At 65.6% G+C, this 16477-nt stretch overlaps 1 protein-coding gene across 2 annotated transcripts; it reads left to right on the top strand.

Annotated features, from left to right (window-relative positions):
- The first annotated feature begins 715 nt into the window (after positions 1-715).
- On the top strand, positions 716-15170 carry OSBPL7 (oxysterol binding protein like 7). 2 transcript variants are annotated; one of them, XM_036461436.2, is made up of 23 exons: positions 716-869; positions 2163-2315; positions 2413-2538; positions 2746-2799; positions 3370-3483; positions 3809-3919; positions 4016-4133; positions 4774-4877; positions 5212-5304; positions 5389-5521; positions 5604-5698; positions 5872-5967; positions 6640-6777; positions 7353-7446; positions 8301-8548; positions 8703-8840; positions 11395-11458; positions 11578-11656; positions 12840-12984; positions 13530-13674; positions 13755-13881; positions 14008-14130; positions 14230-15170. In XM_036461436.2, exons 2-23 carry the CDS (start codon positions 2241-2243, stop codon positions 14336-14338), a joined length of 2529 nt encoding a protein of 842 aa, XP_036317329.1. In that variant the 5' UTR covers positions 716-869; positions 2163-2240; the 3' UTR covers positions 14339-15170. The 2 variants fall into 2 exon arrangements, with proteins under 2 accessions (XP_036317329.1, XP_045426789.1); XM_045570833.1 differs by having other exon boundaries at positions 717-869; positions 6628-6777.
- The last annotated feature ends 1307 nt before the right edge of the window (positions 15171-16477 follow it).

Genomic DNA, 16477 nt, shown 5'->3' with positions numbered 1-16477 from the left:
CCTAAAGCATTTCTGAATCAAAGCAGAACCCCACATTGCACCCTTTACCGGCCGACGGAGCCCGAGGCCCCACCACTAAAAACCCACTTTCCAGAAAGGCCTCTCTGCACGTGGCTGTCAGTCAGCTTCATGTTCATTCCAGTGGAGCTTAGACCTTTCTCAAGAGCCCGTTTTAATTAGAACTGAGCACGCCAGCAGGGCAGAGGTGCTCAGAAAGGGAGGGTACGCAAGTTGGCTCCAGCTAGCCAGCTGGTTCCCCCCCTGACCCGCTCCTGGTGCAGACCCAGCAGGCAGGGCTCTGAGTCCCCCACCCCCTGGGGCCAGGGCAGCCTCTGGGGGGCCATCCGCTGGCTCTGTGGAGCCGTGACCACCCTGCTGCCTGTGCTCTCCGCACGGTCCAAAAGGGGCATCCGTCCCTTCCCACCCACCTGATACCTTCGCTGGCTCCAAACTTTGCAATCTATTTTCAGATGTAAAACGAGAGACAGGCGGGAGTTAATAATAAAATAAATGGATGTGGGTACTAACGGGTCAAGGCCAGGGTGAGTCTGAGTAAACCCTTTCCCACCCCTGGCTCAGGCCAGCTGCTCCTCGGCCTCCTCAGCGCTGGGGAGTCACTGGGCCCTGAGTCCTCCCGGGAGCAGGGGGGCAGAGCTGAGCAGCTGCCCAGAGCTTGGCGGGAGGAAGAGCGGGGGAGGGGACGGTGGGGAGGGAGATCCGGCTGAGGGGAGGCTCCTCTGCCTCCTTCCTTCCTGGTTCCTGCAGCAGCGGTGCGCTGAGCTCCATGAGGAGGCAGCGGGCGACCTGGGCGCGGTGACTCAGAGGCAGGCGGCGGGCGGGCCGAGGAGCGGGCGTCCATGGACCCTGCGGTAAGGGGCCGCGCGGCGTCCGCTGACATCCTCCCACCTGAAGCTGGCGGGGCTGCTCCCCCGGAGAAGGGGACTGGGATGGAGGTGGAGGCAGAGCGCTCACCTGCCTCCCCGCGACCCCGCACCCTCGAAGGACAGAGCCTCTCCCTTCGGCGGCCAGCGGTGCTGGGCCGGGGTCCCTCGGGGCCAGGGAAAGGGCACAGGGACACCCAACACCGGGAGAGTTTGGGAACTTTCAATGGCCGAATGCGGGAATGTCTCCCCTCGGTCAGCGCCTGGCAGCAGCGGCCCCTCTGCCCCCACCTCCCGGCCAGCCCGGCTCCCGCCCGCGGCCACCCTGGCCCTGCTTGTCCCTGTTCCCTCCGGCCTCCGCTCCTCAGGTGCCCGCAGGCTTCACCGAAGACCTGAGCTGTCTCCCCAGCCTCCGGCCAGCCTTGCCCCTCCGTCCCCTCCCCCGTCGCACACACAGAGCCTCATGCATTATTGATCTCCCGGCGGAGCCAGGACAGCCTGAGCCGGTGCCAAGGGCGCCTGTGGGCACTGCTGCAGGGACCTGTGCAGACCTCGGCCTGTTCCTGGCCAGCTCCTCTCCATCTGCTCAGTACCCTGCTCTGGGTGGGTGGTGCTCCTCAGGAACCCAGCTCTGGGGTGAGAGAGGGGAGATGGAGAGGCTCTGGGGACACTGAGCCTCTGAGGTGGGCCTCCTAGGGGGGTGTCTGATGGGAGGAGGCACAGGGAACCAGGGGGCTGGCCCAGGCCTCAGTTTCCCCAATGCAGAAAATGGGAGCCCAAGAACCAGAGGATCTGGGGACCAGTTAGCGGGGAGTTGGGGTGAAGGGGCCCTGGTAGAGGGGTCTCCAGGTCATGGTGGCGGCGGTGCAGGTCCTGAAGGAGGGAGGAGGAGCTGGGCTGAGATCTTGCTTGTCTCGCCTCTGCACCCCTCTGGCCTTTTCTGGAGCCTCTTTCTTCACTCCTCTGCCTTGCTCTGATCCTCCTGAAGAATCCTCCAGAGAAGAGCGCCCAGTGTTTCCTGGAACCCAAGATTGTGTGCTCAGGGTGGGGCTGGGTGGCCTTTTCCTGGTTTCCTCCGGGCACCGGCCTGCCTCTCTGAGCTGTCTCAGCGGCCGCAGGAAGTGGAGGCAGGGAGGCCCACCGAGGTGAGGGAGGGACAGACTCAGGGGAGCGGAAGGTGCGTTGGTGAAGTGTGGTCCTCGAGGCTGCAGGGCAGGTGGGAGGTGGAGGAGGCGCCAGCAGGCACGGCGCTAACGAGGTCTCCCTCTCTCTTGCTTCCAGGGCCCCCTCAGGACAAGGTGACATCCTCCCCTCCCACCTGCTCCGGGTCCTCAGCAGGGAGTGGACGCTCCCTTCTCCATGGACTTCCAAGAGCGGGGCCCCCCCTCGCTGTCCGGGAGCACTCAGTCTGCAAAGTCCGGCAGTGCCCAGCAGGTCAGAGGGCGGGGAGCAGGCGGGGAGGGGGGGGGCTGTATTTGGCCCCAAGGGCCCTCACCAGCACCCCCTCCCCCCACTCTGTCCTGGACCGCAGGCCTCCGAGCTGTGGGAGGTGGTGGAGGAGCCCCGGGGCCGGCGAGGTGCAGAGGGTGCCCTGCCAGAGAGGCAGGAGGGCCACCTGCTCAAGAAGAGGAAGTGGCCTCTGAAGGGCTGGCACAAGGTAGGTTCCGGGGCAAAGGGCCAGATTCAGGGCGGCATGGGGGGTGCTGGGGGCTGCTGGGTAGCGGGGTGTGTGTGTGTGTGTGTGTGTGTGTGTGTGTGTGTGATGAAGGGGAAGAAGGGTCCATGTGTGTAGCTGCTCTCTCTCCCCACACCCTTTCCTCTCGGTCACCTGGGTCCCGTTCCTTCTGTTCTGTCCTGGTCACAGAGGTACTTCGTGCTGGAGGACGGGATCCTTCGCTATGCGACCACTCGGCAAGATGTGAGTCAGGGCCGGGCTGGGGGTGATGGGAGGAACGGGGTCCCAAAATGCCCTGGGCAGGCAGGGGGCTTCCGGAATCCCCCAGCGCAGGGTCTGAATCCCAGGCACACTATTCCCGGGGGTGGGGCCTTGAGCAGGTGTCTTCCCTGGGCCTCTCAGAGGGGAGAGTGCGATCACCCTGTGCCAGGTCACTGTCCTCTTGGTGCGGCCCCCAGGACAGTGCCCGGCACAAGAGTGCCCGAGAAAGGGGAGCTTGACCCTCCTCCTCCTCGTTCTGTTCTCGTGCTGGGAGTAAGGAGCTGAAGGACAAGCAGCCCGGCTCTCTAGTCCTCAGCCTTGCAGACCCCCGAGAGGGGGGCGGGACAGTTCTCCCTGCTCCGTGCCTCCCTGGAGCTCAGAATGCAACTTCTGAGTCGTGTGCACAGAAGGAAGACGGAGGTCCCTGCTGGTGCTGCAACTTGGTTATGAGGGTGAACTTGCTGCGTGGTCTCAAGTGGCCTCTGGACATGATGGCTCTGGACCCGGGGGTCTAAAAACATCCCCCTTTCCCCACTCTCCCCCCCACCCCAGATCACCAAGGGGAAGCTGCATGGCTCCATCGATGTCCGACTGTCTGTCATGTCCATCAACAAAAAGGCCCAGCGCATTGACCTTGACACCGAAGACAACATCTACCACCTCAAGGTGACATCCCGGCAGCCAGTTGGTGGCTTGGTCCCCAGCCTGGCAGAGGCACGGGGGCACCCAGGAGAGGGGGGCAGGGGCTGAGGGTCCGTCCCTGAGTTTGATCAGAAGGGAGCTCCCGTCGTGTCCAATGGCCAATGGCAAACCGCCCCTGCGGGTTGTTACATGAACAGACAGACCTCGGAGCTCGGACATCAGGGAAGCGGGGCTCCATCTCCTGCGGGGGCCTTTGCAGAAGCTGGACAGAAAGCCAGAGCCCCAACTTCCTGCCTTGGAAAGCAGTCCTCCTTTCATGTGTCCGTTCCCCGCCCCCCTACATCTGCAGATCAAATCTCAGGACCTGTTCCAGAGCTGGGTGGCCCAGCTGCGTGCCCACCGCCTGGCCCCGCGCCTGGACGTGTCCCGCGGCCCGCTGCCCAGCAACTCTCACCGGAAGGTCAGATGGGCGCTGGGGCAGGAGCCGTGGGGTTTGGGGGTGGTGAGACCCGGGGAGGTGGGCACCGTCCTTCCTGACCCTTGGCTCACCCCACAGGGTCCCGGTGCCCAGCTCCCGGCAGCGATCAGTGCCTCCGCTCTGCCCGGGGTGGGGCCTCGGGAGAAGGTGTCTTCTTGGCTGCGGGGCAGTGACGGCCTAGACCGCTGCTCTCACGGTGAGGGGCCCTGGCATCACGGCTCGGCAGGCAGGGCCCACACGGTCAGGTTGGCGTGGCATCTGCGGTCACAAGGAGGAGAAGGACATGTTAACATGGCACCTTCCCGCCCCAGGGCGCCCAGTGCGATGGGGGAGACAGCCCCTGCCTCCACGCTGACCGACGGGGTCTCCTCAGGCCCTGTCCGGGGGGTCCCAGGCCTGCAGAGGGCGGGGGGGCTCGTGGCACACGGGCAGGCGAGACGCAGGGCCAGGCCTCAGGAGAGAGAAGACGCAGGCGCCAATGCAGGGAGGAGGTGCAGGGAGTGGGGCTGGAGAACCGGGTTCCTGGACGGGGGCTGTGATGCAGGCCGGGGAGAGGGGAGTGCAAACCAGGTGGGGCCCCAGAGAGCGTGAGGCAGCAGAGGGAAGGTGTGAGGGGGTGACAGTGGCCATCGGGTGCCGTGTTCCGGGGGAAACCAGGGTGGGGCCAGACCACGGGTGGGAACGGGAACTTCTGTGGGCTCGGGATTCGGGATTCGGGGGACGGGAGACTCTCTGGATGTCCCTGGCTGCCGGGGGAGGAGGAAGGAAAGCTGGGGGACAGACTTGGGCGTGCCCGTCCAGTGTGGGGAGGACTTGCTCACCCGTTCTTCCCGCAGAGCTCTCGGAGTGCCAGGGGAAGCTCCAGGAGCTGCACAGACTCCTCCAGAGCCTGGAGTCCCTGCACCGCATCCCCTCGGCCCCCGTGATCCCCACACACCAGGTGAGGCCCGGGGCGGGGGGGCGGGGGCGGGGTGCAGGCTCCTGCGGGGGGGGGCGGGGGGCTCCCGCCGGCTTGCCGCTGCCATGCCATCACTTCCTGGGACAGGTCCCCGGTCCCTCACGCCACTGCTGTCGTCAGAGGCACACGTCCGCCCAGTCTCTCTCTTCCAACGACCAGACTGTCGCTCTGTCCCTTTGGGGCGAGCCTTCCTCCCGTCTGCCCGGGCGTCGGGATCCTCTCCCTGGGGTGTCGCTTGTCCCCGGGCCCTCTCCTGGGGCCACCTCTCCCCGCCCCGAGCGTGACACCGCCCTCCCTCCCTCCCGGCACTCGCTAGGCCTCGGTGACGACGGAGAGACCCAAGAAGGGCAAGCGGAGCAGCCGCATGTGGTGCACTCAGAGCTTCGCCAAGGACGACACCATTGGGCGGGTGAGGTGGGGCGCAGACCCCGTCCCTGGGGGAAGCTCTGAAGATCGCCGTCCCCTTCAATCCCTCTCCTCCTCCCCCCGACAGGTGGGGCGTCTCCACGGCTCCGTCCCCAACCTGTCTCGGTACCTGGAGTCGCGGGACCACTCCGGACCCCGGGGGCTGCCACCCCCAGACTATGCCCACCTGCAGCGCAGCTTCTGGGCCCTGGCCCAGAAGGGTGAGTGTGCGCTGGCGGGCGGCGGGAGCCGGGGCGAGGAGGAGGAGGAGGAGGGTCTGACGGCCTGCCCCTGCCCTCGCAGTGCACAGCTCCCTCAGCAGCGTGCTGGCCGCCCTCACCGCCGAACGGGACCACCTGCGGGATCTGCACCAGGGCTCCGAGCTGTCCAGACTGGGGGTGAGGCTTGGGGGCAGGGTGGCCGATGGGAGGAGGGGGCTGGAGACTGAGGTCTGCACACCTGGGGGTGGTCCCAGATCAGAGGCCGTATCTGCCTGGCAGGGCAGGACAGGCTTATCCTCCTGGGGCCCTGTCTCCTCCCCCTCTTCCTCCTTCTTCCCCTCCCACTGCAGCTCTCCGAGGCCTCCACTGGCCCAAGGCGCCTCCACTCACTGTCCATCTCCTCGGACACCACGGCGGACTCCTTCAGCTCCCTCAACCCCGAGGAGGTAGGAGCCGGTGGCCTCTGGGGACCATTTCTCCTGGGCCCCATGCTCTAGCGGGAAGAAGGCAGGGTGGGAGTTCAGACCTGCAGCGGCCCAGAAACCCCAGCTCGCACCCTTTCACGTCCCACCCTGGCGGCAGCCACCTCCTGGCCATTGCTGAACATTTAATTCGGAGGCCCGTGCGGCAGCGATTCCTTCCCTCGAGTCAGGGGAGGAGACTGAGGCTCACAGAGTCCCACTGAGGGCCCCGCTCTCCCCGTGGTGGGCCAGCCGCGCTGGAGTTAGGGGTCCGAGCAGAGACTCCGGGGCCTCCGTGGGTTTGAATGTGGCTCCACTGCAGGCCGACGCTGTGACACAGAGCCTCGGTGTCGTCCTCTGCGAAGTGGGGGGAACGAGGACACTCAGCCTCACAGGGGGAGGGTCAGCCCAGACGGACTTCACGCACCCAAAGGGCCTGGAGCCCCGCTCAGCTCCAGGAGGCGTGGACAGCTACTGTGCGACCCGTGTCTCCCCACCCCCAGGCTGGGGTTCACTCCGCTACGCTCGCCCCGTCTTCTCCTGCCTGATGGGTTTCACACTCGGTCCCGGTTATGCTTCCCTCCGGAGGGAGCTGGCAGGCGGGGGGAGCCCTGCCTGCCTCCCCCGGCCCGGCTGACCCCCGTCCCGCTCCCGCAGCAAGATACGCTGTACATGAAGGGCCGAGAGCTGACCCCCCAGCTGTCTCAGAGCAGCGTCCTGTCCCTCGCCGATTCCCACACGGAGTTCTTCGACGCCTGCGAGGTGCTGCTCTCCGCCAGCTCTTCTGAGAACGAGGTGAGGGGGGTGGGAAGCTGGCCGTCAGAGCGGGGGGCCCTGCGGGTATAGGGGCGGGAGCCAGAGAGACTATGGGGTCCCCGTTCTTTCTCACCGCCTCAGCTGCTGGTCTGGGACCTCGGACAGCCCCGCTGGGTTTGAGGGCCCTGCTCACGGGTCTCTGCCCAGGACCTCCGTCCAGTGTGACACACTCTGTCCCCGTCGGGCTCCCCTGAAATTGCTGCCTCGGCTCCATCCCAGCCACCTTCTTGTGACCCCATTTCAGACCCCGTGCTCCCTTGAACCCCACCCTACACCCTCGAATCTTGGTGATCCCAGTTTCCAGTCCCTTAGTTTCCCTCACGGATTCAAAGTCCCCGAGTTTCTCTCCCCAACCCCCTAACCCTCAACCTCCCGCCCCACGCATACGGCCAGGCCCTCCCCCAGGCATGCCAGGCCTCCCGGGCCAGTGTCTTAGGGCTCAGACCTCCCCAAATATATTCTCTTCCCCTTCCCACCAAAGGGCTAGCTGGGCAGCGCCTTGCCAGGCCCTGGGCACTGCCCAGCTGCCCGGCCTGTCATCTGTCCCGGCCCAGGGCTCAGAGGAGGAGGAGTCGAGCGTCAGTGAGATCACCACCAGCCTGTCCGAGGAGGTGCTGGACCTCCGGGGCGCCGAGCGCTATCAGAAAGGTGCCCGTGGGTGTCTGGGCAGGGAGGGGGGGAGGGGCGACGGTGGTGGCCACAGCCCAGGCCCCCGGGAGGCAGTCCCTTGTGGTGACCAGTAGCTTTGGGTGCTAATTCCGAGGTGGCCCTGGAGGTGAGGAATGTTCATAGCTCTGGAATGTTCCAGAAGTGGCTCCAGAGGTGGGACGGACTCCGGTCTGGGGGCGTCTCCATCCTAGTTTTCTGAAAAGGGTCAGGGAGGGCCTTCGAGACGGAGACGCCCCCACGTGGCCACTGCTCAGCAGGGTGGCTTTGGAAGTGTCGTCTGACTTGCTGGAGCCCGTGACCTCACCTGTGAAATGGGCTGAGTAACCCACAGCCTGATATCAGTCTCTGTTCCCGTTATGGAAGGAACAGAAGACAAGGGTGGGGACTCGGAAAGGGTTTCTGGGGTACAGGGTCCCCCCTCAAGCATGTCAAGAATTAGATCCCAGCCCTAGCTGATGTGGCTCAGTGGATAGAGCGCACGCAGGCTTATGAACTGAAGAATTAGATCCTGCATCGACCTGCAGACCGAGGGGTCCTGGGTTCGGTTCCGGTTGGGGGGCGCATGCCCGGATTGTGGGCTCCATTCCCGGTCGGGGGGGCGTGCAGGAGGCAGCTGATCGATGATTCTCATCATCAACGTTTCTATCCCCCTCCCCCTTCCTCTCTGAAATCAATAAAAATACATTAAAAAAAAAAAAAAGAATTAGATTCCCAGCCGCCCTGCCCCCTAGTGAGTCCAGGCTGGGCCTTGCGGGGGAGGCGGGGGGCTGTGGGCCGGGCTGCGGGCCTGCTGGGGCCGGGCGCCGGGAGTGACCTGGCCGGGCGGGCCCCAGGGCTGTGTGCTGCAGGGAGAGCTCTGGGGCCGCCCCGTCGCCGCTGCCTGCCGGCGGCCAGCGGGCCCGGCGTGGACGTGAGCCTGTGGAACATCCTGCGGAACAACATCGGCAAAGACCTGTCCAAGGTGTCCATGCCCGTGCAGCTCAACGAGCCGCTCAACACGCTGCAGCGGCTGTGCGAGGAGCTCGAGTACAGCAGCCTCCTGGACCAGGCCAGCCGCGTCGCCGACCCCTGCGAGCGCATGGTGCGGCCCCCGCCGCCCCGCCAGTCTGGCTGCCCCTCCCCCTCCCCCGCGGGCCCCTGGCCGCGCCGTCCCCTGGCTGCCCAAGCCCCACCCCGGGGCCCCAGCCCGTGCCCCGGGCCCACCACCCAGTGGCTTCTCCCCGCCGCCCCCGCAGGTGTACATCGCAGCCTTCGCTGTCTCTGCCTACTCCTCCACCTACCACCGGGCCGGCTGCAAGCCCTTCAACCCCGTCCTCGGGGAGACCTACGAGTGCGAGCGGCCTGACCGCGGCTTCCGCTTCATCAGCGAGCAGGTGTGAGCGGGAGGGGGCGGTCCTCGCGGTGACCGGGGAGGGGAGCCCCTGAGCTCCAGAGCGGCCAGGGCCTGGGAGAGCAGGGGCCACGTGAGGGAGGGACAGAGGGCTCTGCTTGAAGGAGCTCCCCGCTTAGTGTGGGAGACGGACTGAAACCAGGGGCTGCTGTGCCCCAGGCTAGAGCTGGTGTCATGGGAGCTCGTAGGAGGTTGCTGGTCTGAACTCCCAGGTGAGTGTCCTGGGAAGGCAGGCTCTGGGGCAGGGGTGGGGAATGTCCGGCCCGCAGGTGGTATAAGGCCCGCAACATCATCTGGTCTGGCCCTCACCAAGGCAATCACAGGTGGGACTTGACATTCAATAAATCTAGGAGCTTTTTTCAGAGCAGCATAATTCATAGTAAGTGAATTATATTAAGCGAATGATGTTAGAAATATGCAAATGGCCCTTGGCAGCAAAAAGGTTCCCCACCCCGACTCTAGGGGGTGATCTTGAGCTACATCTTGCAGGGTGAATTGGGAGTTCGCCAGGAGTGGGTAGGACGGGGTGTCCAGACGGTAAAGGAAGGGATGGAGGCGTTAGGGACAGGGCTGGGGGACAGGGCAGGGCCAGCCCCAGGAGCCCTGCAGGTGGTGAAGGTGAGGAGGGGCTGGTTGCTTTTAAATCCTGAAGGCTGCAGGGAGTCCCTGGAGGGTTGGGGTGGTGGAGTGACGTGCTCAGAATCACGCTTCTGCGCGGCCAGAGAGCCATTAGGAGGCCTTCCGGTCCTTCCTCTGAGCTGATGGGGACCTGCACTTAGGCCGTGGCCGCGGGACTGGTGGACGGGTGGGGGGTGAAGAGCTGTTTATGTCTTGCCCTTGACAGGACTCGGCTGTCAGCGGGATGCTCTTACACACGGGGAGCAGGGAGGCGGCTGATGGGAGGGAGCAGTCTGAGGGGGGTCTGGTCTGGAATTCGGATTTGGGGTGTGTGTGTGGCATTGTCAGGCAGCAAGAAGAGGGGGCATCTGGGAGGCAGGGAACTGAGTTAGGGAGGCTCCTGTCCACGGGGGCTTGACTTTCAGAGGGAGACGTCCAGTGGGCCCTGGGGCATCTGGGCTTGGAGCTCCTCGGAAGGCACTGGACGGGGCAGAGGGATCGGGAAGTCGCCCCTCAGGGCAGGCGGAGTCCCCGACTGCTGCCAGGAAGGGGTGGGGCGGGTGGAGGAGCCCTGAGGTGCAGGGTAGGCGGGGCCACGGGACTTAGCGGGTGCCCGTAGCTTCCTGATGAGGGAGATCAGACACAGGTTGTGGGTGAGGCTGGGTTCCAGGGCCGGTAAAGTGGAAGTAAGAGAGAGAAGTGCGGGATGTTTCAAAAAAACGTTACCCTGAGGGAAAAGAGGAAGGAAAGACGGTGGCAGCCGGAGGGGCAGATAAAGGGGTGAGGCAGTTTTGTGTGTTGGCTTAGATTTTAAATGTGTGTGGAAACGCGGTGGCGAGTTCCCACCGCCCAGCGGCGTGGACAGCAGAGCGCGGCCCCACCTCGCCCGTCTGGGGCAGCACGGCCCGGGCCTGCCTTCCGCTGCGCCTGACCAGAAAGGCCCGGTGCCTCTGGCTTCAGGTGGCAGGAGTAGGATCCGTTTCTGTTCGGAGAGAGAGAGCGAGCGGAGGGAAGACTGCAGTGCAGGGAGGGGGCGATGGGAGGGAGGGGGCCCTGCAGGAAGGGATGGGAGGACGGACAGGAGGGGCCCCGGCCTGACAGAGGACAGGATGGGAGCCCGTAAGTTGTGGAAGGAGTGCTGTGTTCTCCCCCTGCTGCCGGGGGTGAATGGATGGAGAGCAGGCTTGGGTGGGGGCCCTCAGAGGACCGGGTGGTGCTGAGGTCCCAGGCGGAGGCGCGCGGTCGGGTTTGACGTTGCTCAGCGTGTGCTGTCTGTGTGACACCGGGGCGTGGGGGCAGCACAGAGGGGTCTGCAGGTGCTGGGGGTGTGGCGAGTGGCCGCAGGGGTCAGGTGAGAGGCCTGGGAGCGGTGGAGGGGTTGCAGCTGCGTGGGAAGGAGGGGAAGCCCTGGCTGTCAGGCCATGCAGACAAAGCAGAGCGGCCGGGAGTGCGGGCAGGAGCGCCAGGTGACGGGCTGGGCAGAGAGGCCAGACCGCTGGCTGGGAGATGCCGGAGCCCAAGGTTCGGGGTGGGCACCAGGTCAGGGTTTCCCAGGTGGTGCGGAGGCTGCAGGATGATCCCCGCTTTGGGGAGAAGGGGAGGGAAGGGGTCCCCCTGGGAGGGTTGGGGCGCAGTGGAGTCCCCCCCTGTCCCTGAGAGGACTCTCAGCCTCAGCAGGGGGTCTGGAGGGCCCACAGACCGGGCGGTGAGGGGACTCCGGCGGGGAGCGAGTGAGAAGGGAGAGCGCAGGGGCCTTGTGGACACAGAGAGAATGATGGGCTTCGGGTGGTGGCCGAGGACCCCAGGGAGAGACTGAAACTAACTGATCTGGTTCCCAGGGGAGGGGGGAGGAGAGGAAAGGGGGATAAGGGGCTTTCGGGGGCCTCAAGGGCAACCTCAGAACTTCCTTGTTCCCCAAGGTCTCCCACCACCCCCCCATCTCGGCGTGCCATGCGGAGTCTGAGAACTTCATTTTCTGGCAAGGTGAGGGGGGCCGGGGGCGGGTGGACCTGGGGGGCGGGGCGAGCAGGGCGGATGGGGGAGGGGCTGGGACACTCTGTGGTCTTGTCATTGCTGTTCCTCTCCCTCCCACCCCCCTGCAGACATGAAATGGAAGAACAAGTTCTGGGGGAAGTCGCTGGAGATCGTGCCCGTGGGGACCGTGAACGTCAGCCTGCCCCGGTGCGTGTCCTGGCGCTCGGCAGCCAGGCCCCGCCCACAGGCCCCTCCTCCGGCCGGGAGGGGGGAGGCAGGGCCGGGAGGGGGGGGGGGGGCGGGGGCGGGGGGGGGGAGGCAGGGCCGGGGGGGGGGAGGAGGCAGGGCCGGGGGGGGGGGGAGGCAGGGCCGGGGGGGGGGGGAGGCAGGGCCGGGAGGGGGGGGGGAGGCAGGGCCGGGAGGGGGGGGGGAGGCAGGGCCGGGGGGTGGGGTGGGGTGGGGGGGAGGCAGGGCCGGGGTGGGGGGAGGCAGGGCCGGGAGGGGGGAGGCAGGGCCGGGAGGGGGGAGGCAGGGCCGGATAGAGGTCGGCCCCAGCTGTTTGGGGCGGGCTGGTGAGTGGGCCTTTGCCCCTGTATCTGCAGCAGCTCCCCATAGGAAGGGGGGAGCAGCTTAGCTTGGGGGAGCTGGGAGGGCTCATCATCGCCATCATCCGAGGCAGCGGCTTTCACACTTTTTGACCGTGACTCACAGAAGCAATGCATGGGAGACTTCAAGCCAGAACACACGCACACGCAGGCACATGCACACGCACACATACATACACGCATACCTAAATGATCTCGGAACTGGCCACACACCACATCCAGCTCATTTTACAGATGGGGACTGCAGTCACGCAAGTGGCAAAAAGGACTTGACGCCTCCGAGCCCCGAGCTCCCCCTTCTATAAAATAAGTGTGACCGGCAGGAAGTCACAGTTCGATTCCCGGTCAAGACACATGTCCGGTGCGGGCTCGGTCTGTTTCTCTCTCTCTCTCCCTCTCCCTTCCTCTCTGAAATAAAATATATATATATTTTAAAATAAAGTGAGAGTAATGAGTGACAACGGTAGAAGTGGGGGGTAAACAGGGTAGTTTATCACCGTCCTTTTTAAAACTCTATGACCAAGCACGTCAGACTCGCTGCTGGCGGGCCGCATGCCTCGTTCTGCAGCCCGAGGGCCACGAGTCTGACATGCTGACGCAGGCACTCCGGCGTTTAACGAGCGGAGACGTGTTAGTTGAGTTTTCTGGGAAGGCCGCTCTGCTTTATAAGCCAGTCCCCCTTCACGGCAGGTCAGAGCCAGGACCGGGGTGTCTCCCACAGACCCAGGGGCCCTGCCCCCAAAGAGCGGGGGCTCTGGCTCAGGGCCGGCTGCTGCCCCCCGCAGGTTTGGGGACCACTTTGAGTGGAACAAGGTGACGTCCTGCATTCACAACATCCTGAGCGGCCAGCGCTGGATCGAGCACTACGGGGAGGTCCTCATTCGGAACACCAAGGACAGCTCCTGCCACTGCAAGATCACCTTCTGCAAGGTGGGCGCCCCCGCCTCCACCCCCGCCCCTGGCCCTCCCCCTGCCCCTGCCCCTGCCCCTGCCCCTGCCCCTGCCCCTGCCCCTGCCCCTGCCCCTGCCCTTGCCCCTGCTCCTTCCCTGCCCCTGCCCCTGCCCCTGCCCCTGCCCCTGCCCCTGCCCTGCCCCTCCCCCTGCCCCTTCCCTGCCCCTCCCCCTGCTCCTGCCCCTGCCCCTGCCCCTGCCCCTGTCCCTGCCCCTGCCCCTGCCCCTGCCCCTGCTCCTTCCCTGCCCCTGCCCCTGCCCCTCCCCCTGCCCCTGCCCCTGCCCCTGCCCCTGCTCCTGCCCCTGCCTTGCCCCTTCCCTGTCCCTCCCCCTGTCCCTCCCCCTGCCCCGCCCCTGCCTCTGCCCCTGCCCCTGCCCTTGCCCTGCCCCTGCCCTTGCCCCCACCTCTGCCCCCGCCCCACCCCACCCCTGCCCCCTCCCCTGCCCCTGCCGGGCTGCCCCTGGGGCTCACGCTGGGGCAGCAGAGGGAACACCCCCCTAAGCCCCTGCCCCGCCCCCCCCAGGCCAAGTACTGGAGCTCCAGCATCCACGAGGTGCAGGGCGCCGTGCTCAGCCGCAGCGGCCGCGTCCTCCACCGGCTCTTCGGGAAGTGGAACGAGGGGCTGTTCCGGGGCCCCCCGCCCGGGGGCCAGTGCATCTGGAAGCCCAGTAAGCGGGGCGCCGGGGGAGGCCTGGCGGGGCGGGCCGCTGTGGAGGTCCGCCTGCCCAGCCCCTCCCTTCCCCCCCAGACTCCATGCCCCCCGACCATGAGCGCAACTTCGGCTTCACCCAGTTCGCCCTGGAGCTGAATGAGCTGACGGCCGAGCTGAAGCGGTCCCTGCCGTCCACGGACACGCGGCTGCGGCCGGACCAGCGGTCAGTGCGGGGCGGGCTCCCCCACCGCCCCGGAGCGGGGACTGCGGCCTTCCTTCCCCCCACTGCCCGGGCCTGGGGTGTGGGGGCCCCGGAGGGCCGTCCCCTGATGGCCGTGTGGACGCGCAGGTACCTGGAGGAGGGGAACATCCAGGCCGCCGAGGCCCAGAAGAGGAGGATCGAGCAGCTGCAGCGGGACCGGCGCCGGGTGATGGAGGAGAACAACATCGTGCACCAGGCTCGCTTCTTCAGGTCCGGGCCCGCCCCGCGGAGGGCTCCCCTGCCCCCCTGCCCCTCCTGCACCCGGAGCGCCTCCATCCGGACGCTCACAGTCCCCCCTGGCCCCCGCAGGCGGCAGACGGACGGCAGCGGGAAGGAGTGGTGGGTGACCAACAACACGTACTGGCGGCTGCGGGCCGAGCCCGGCTACGGGAACCTGGACGGGGCTGTGCTCTGGTAGCCCCGGCCGGGGGCGGGAGGCCCCCCTCGCCCCGCCCCCGCCTCCACCCCCACCACGGACACAGGGCCGGCCCGGCCAGGCCTCCCCCTCGCCGCCCCCGCCGCCCCGGAGGCCACGGGGCCGCCCGCCCGCCGCCCTCCGTGTTTCGGTGAGAACAGGGTTCGTGCTTCCCCAGTCTCGTTGCCCCCGTAACCGGCATGTAAGACCCTTCTTGCTCTGTCCCCCCCTGTCTCCCCTGTTGGGGGACTTGGGGAGACTCCCCGCTCTCCAGGACGGTCCCCCTGGTTCAGTGCCTTCCCAGGACACAGGGGGCCCCTGGGTGCCCCAGGCTTTCTGTGCCCCCGGCTCTGGCCCCGCGGTGCGGCTGGGGCGAGGGAAGGAGAGGAGACGACGGCATTTTCTCCCACCTCGACCCTCCCGAGCCCCTCCCAGCGTCTCCCCGTGCCCCCGCCCAGGGGGCTCCCCCTGCTCGGTCCCCTTCTCCCCAACTGCAGAACACCGGCACCCGCTCCTCCAGCCCTGGTTTCCTTCAGGAGTCCTCCCGCCCCAGCCCCGCCGCCTCTCCCAGGGCGGAGCAGCTGTGCAGGCAGGGCTCCCGGCTCCGAGCCCCCCGCCCCCGTGTGAGTGAGTGTGTGTGAGCGTGTGCGTGTGCAGAAGAGCGTGTGTGAGCGTGTGTGCGTGTGTGCGTGCCTGAGGACTGCTTGCAGGCGAGCAGGATCCCCACTGCAGCCGGGACCTGGGCGTCCGCCGCCGTCGCTGCTCCTTTCACACAGTCTGCCTCTCACCGAGGTGAACTGCCGACTTTCCCAGCGCCAATAAAGACTCCCAGACTCCGGCCTGTGACCGTTCACTTAGCCACGCGCTCCGGCTCAGCAGAGGCCCACGCCACCCGCCCCTGGGCCAGCAGGTGGAAGCCCTCTTTCCCTCCGTCCTCACAGCCTGCGTGGGCGGCTTCTGTCCCTCCAGGCCAGCGGTCGGCAAACTCATCAGTCAACACGAGCCAAATATCAACAGGACAGCGATTGAAATTTCTTTTGAGAACCAACATCTTTAAATGTAAACTTCTTCTAACGCCACTTCTTCGAAAAAGACTCGCCCAGGCCGTGGTATTTTGTAGAAAAGCCGCAACCAAGGGGCCAAAGAGCCGCATGTGGCTCGAGAGCCGCGGTTTGCTGACCACGGCTCTAGGCGGTACCTGACCTTGTCTGGAGGTTATTGCAGTGGCCTCGGAGCCCCAGTTACTTCCATTGCAGTGCTGGCTGTCAGGGTGAGGTGGTTTTTAAAAAATATATATATTTTTTATTGATATCAGAGGGGAGGGGAGAGGGAGAGATAGAAACATCAATGTTAAGAGAGAATTATCAGTCAGCTGCCTCCTGCACGCCCCCTACTGGGGGTCGAGCCTGCAACCCAGGCATGTGCCCTTGACTAGAATTGAACCCGGGATCCGCAGACCAATGCTCTACCCACTGAGCCAAACCAGCCAGGGCTCAGGGTGAGGTTTTACTGCTTTAAACATATCCATCGCTTCTGAGTGCCTAAAGGAAAGTCAAAACAACTCAACCAGGCAGAAAACTGGTCCCTGCCACCCTCTGGCCCAGCGTGCTGACCCCCACCCCACAGCAAGCATCCCGGGTCCGTCTGCCTCCACCTCCCCCCACAGACTCGCGTGCGTTCAAGGAGAGGCGGGAGGGAAGAGGTGAGAAGGGGCTGGCGAACAGGGCAAGCTGCGGTTTCTCCACTCCCCCACCACCCAGGCCAGCGGTCGGCAAACTCATTCATCAACAGAGCCAAATATCCACAGCACAACGATTGAGATTTCCTTTGAGAGCCAACATTTTTAAACTTCTTCTAACGCCACTTCTTCAAAATAGACCTCGCCCAGGCCGTGGCATTTTGTGGAAGAGCCACACTCAAGGGGCCAAAGAGCCGTATGTGGCGCGCGAGCCGCAGTTTGCCGACCACGGACCTAGGCTAGGCCCAGCCGCTATTTTAATACTATGTGATCATGGTCAAGTGCATGACCTCTGGTCAGACACTTTGTCCCTGCATCCGGCCTCTTGTATCTCAGAGGAGACCAGGTGGAGTGGCCCAGACTCCCGAATTCATTTGTTGCCTCGGCCCCCGACCCCACCCCAC

The sequence above is a fragment of the Pipistrellus kuhlii genome, unplaced genomic scaffold (genome assembly GCF_014108245.1).
Source record: "Pipistrellus kuhlii isolate mPipKuh1 unplaced genomic scaffold, mPipKuh1.p scaffold_m20_p_37, whole genome shotgun sequence".
Taxonomy (NCBI): domain Eukaryota; kingdom Metazoa; phylum Chordata; class Mammalia; order Chiroptera; family Vespertilionidae; genus Pipistrellus; species Pipistrellus kuhlii.
The sequence above is the reverse complement of the archived record's forward strand: the minus strand, read 5'-3'. Positions and strand labels throughout refer to the sequence as shown.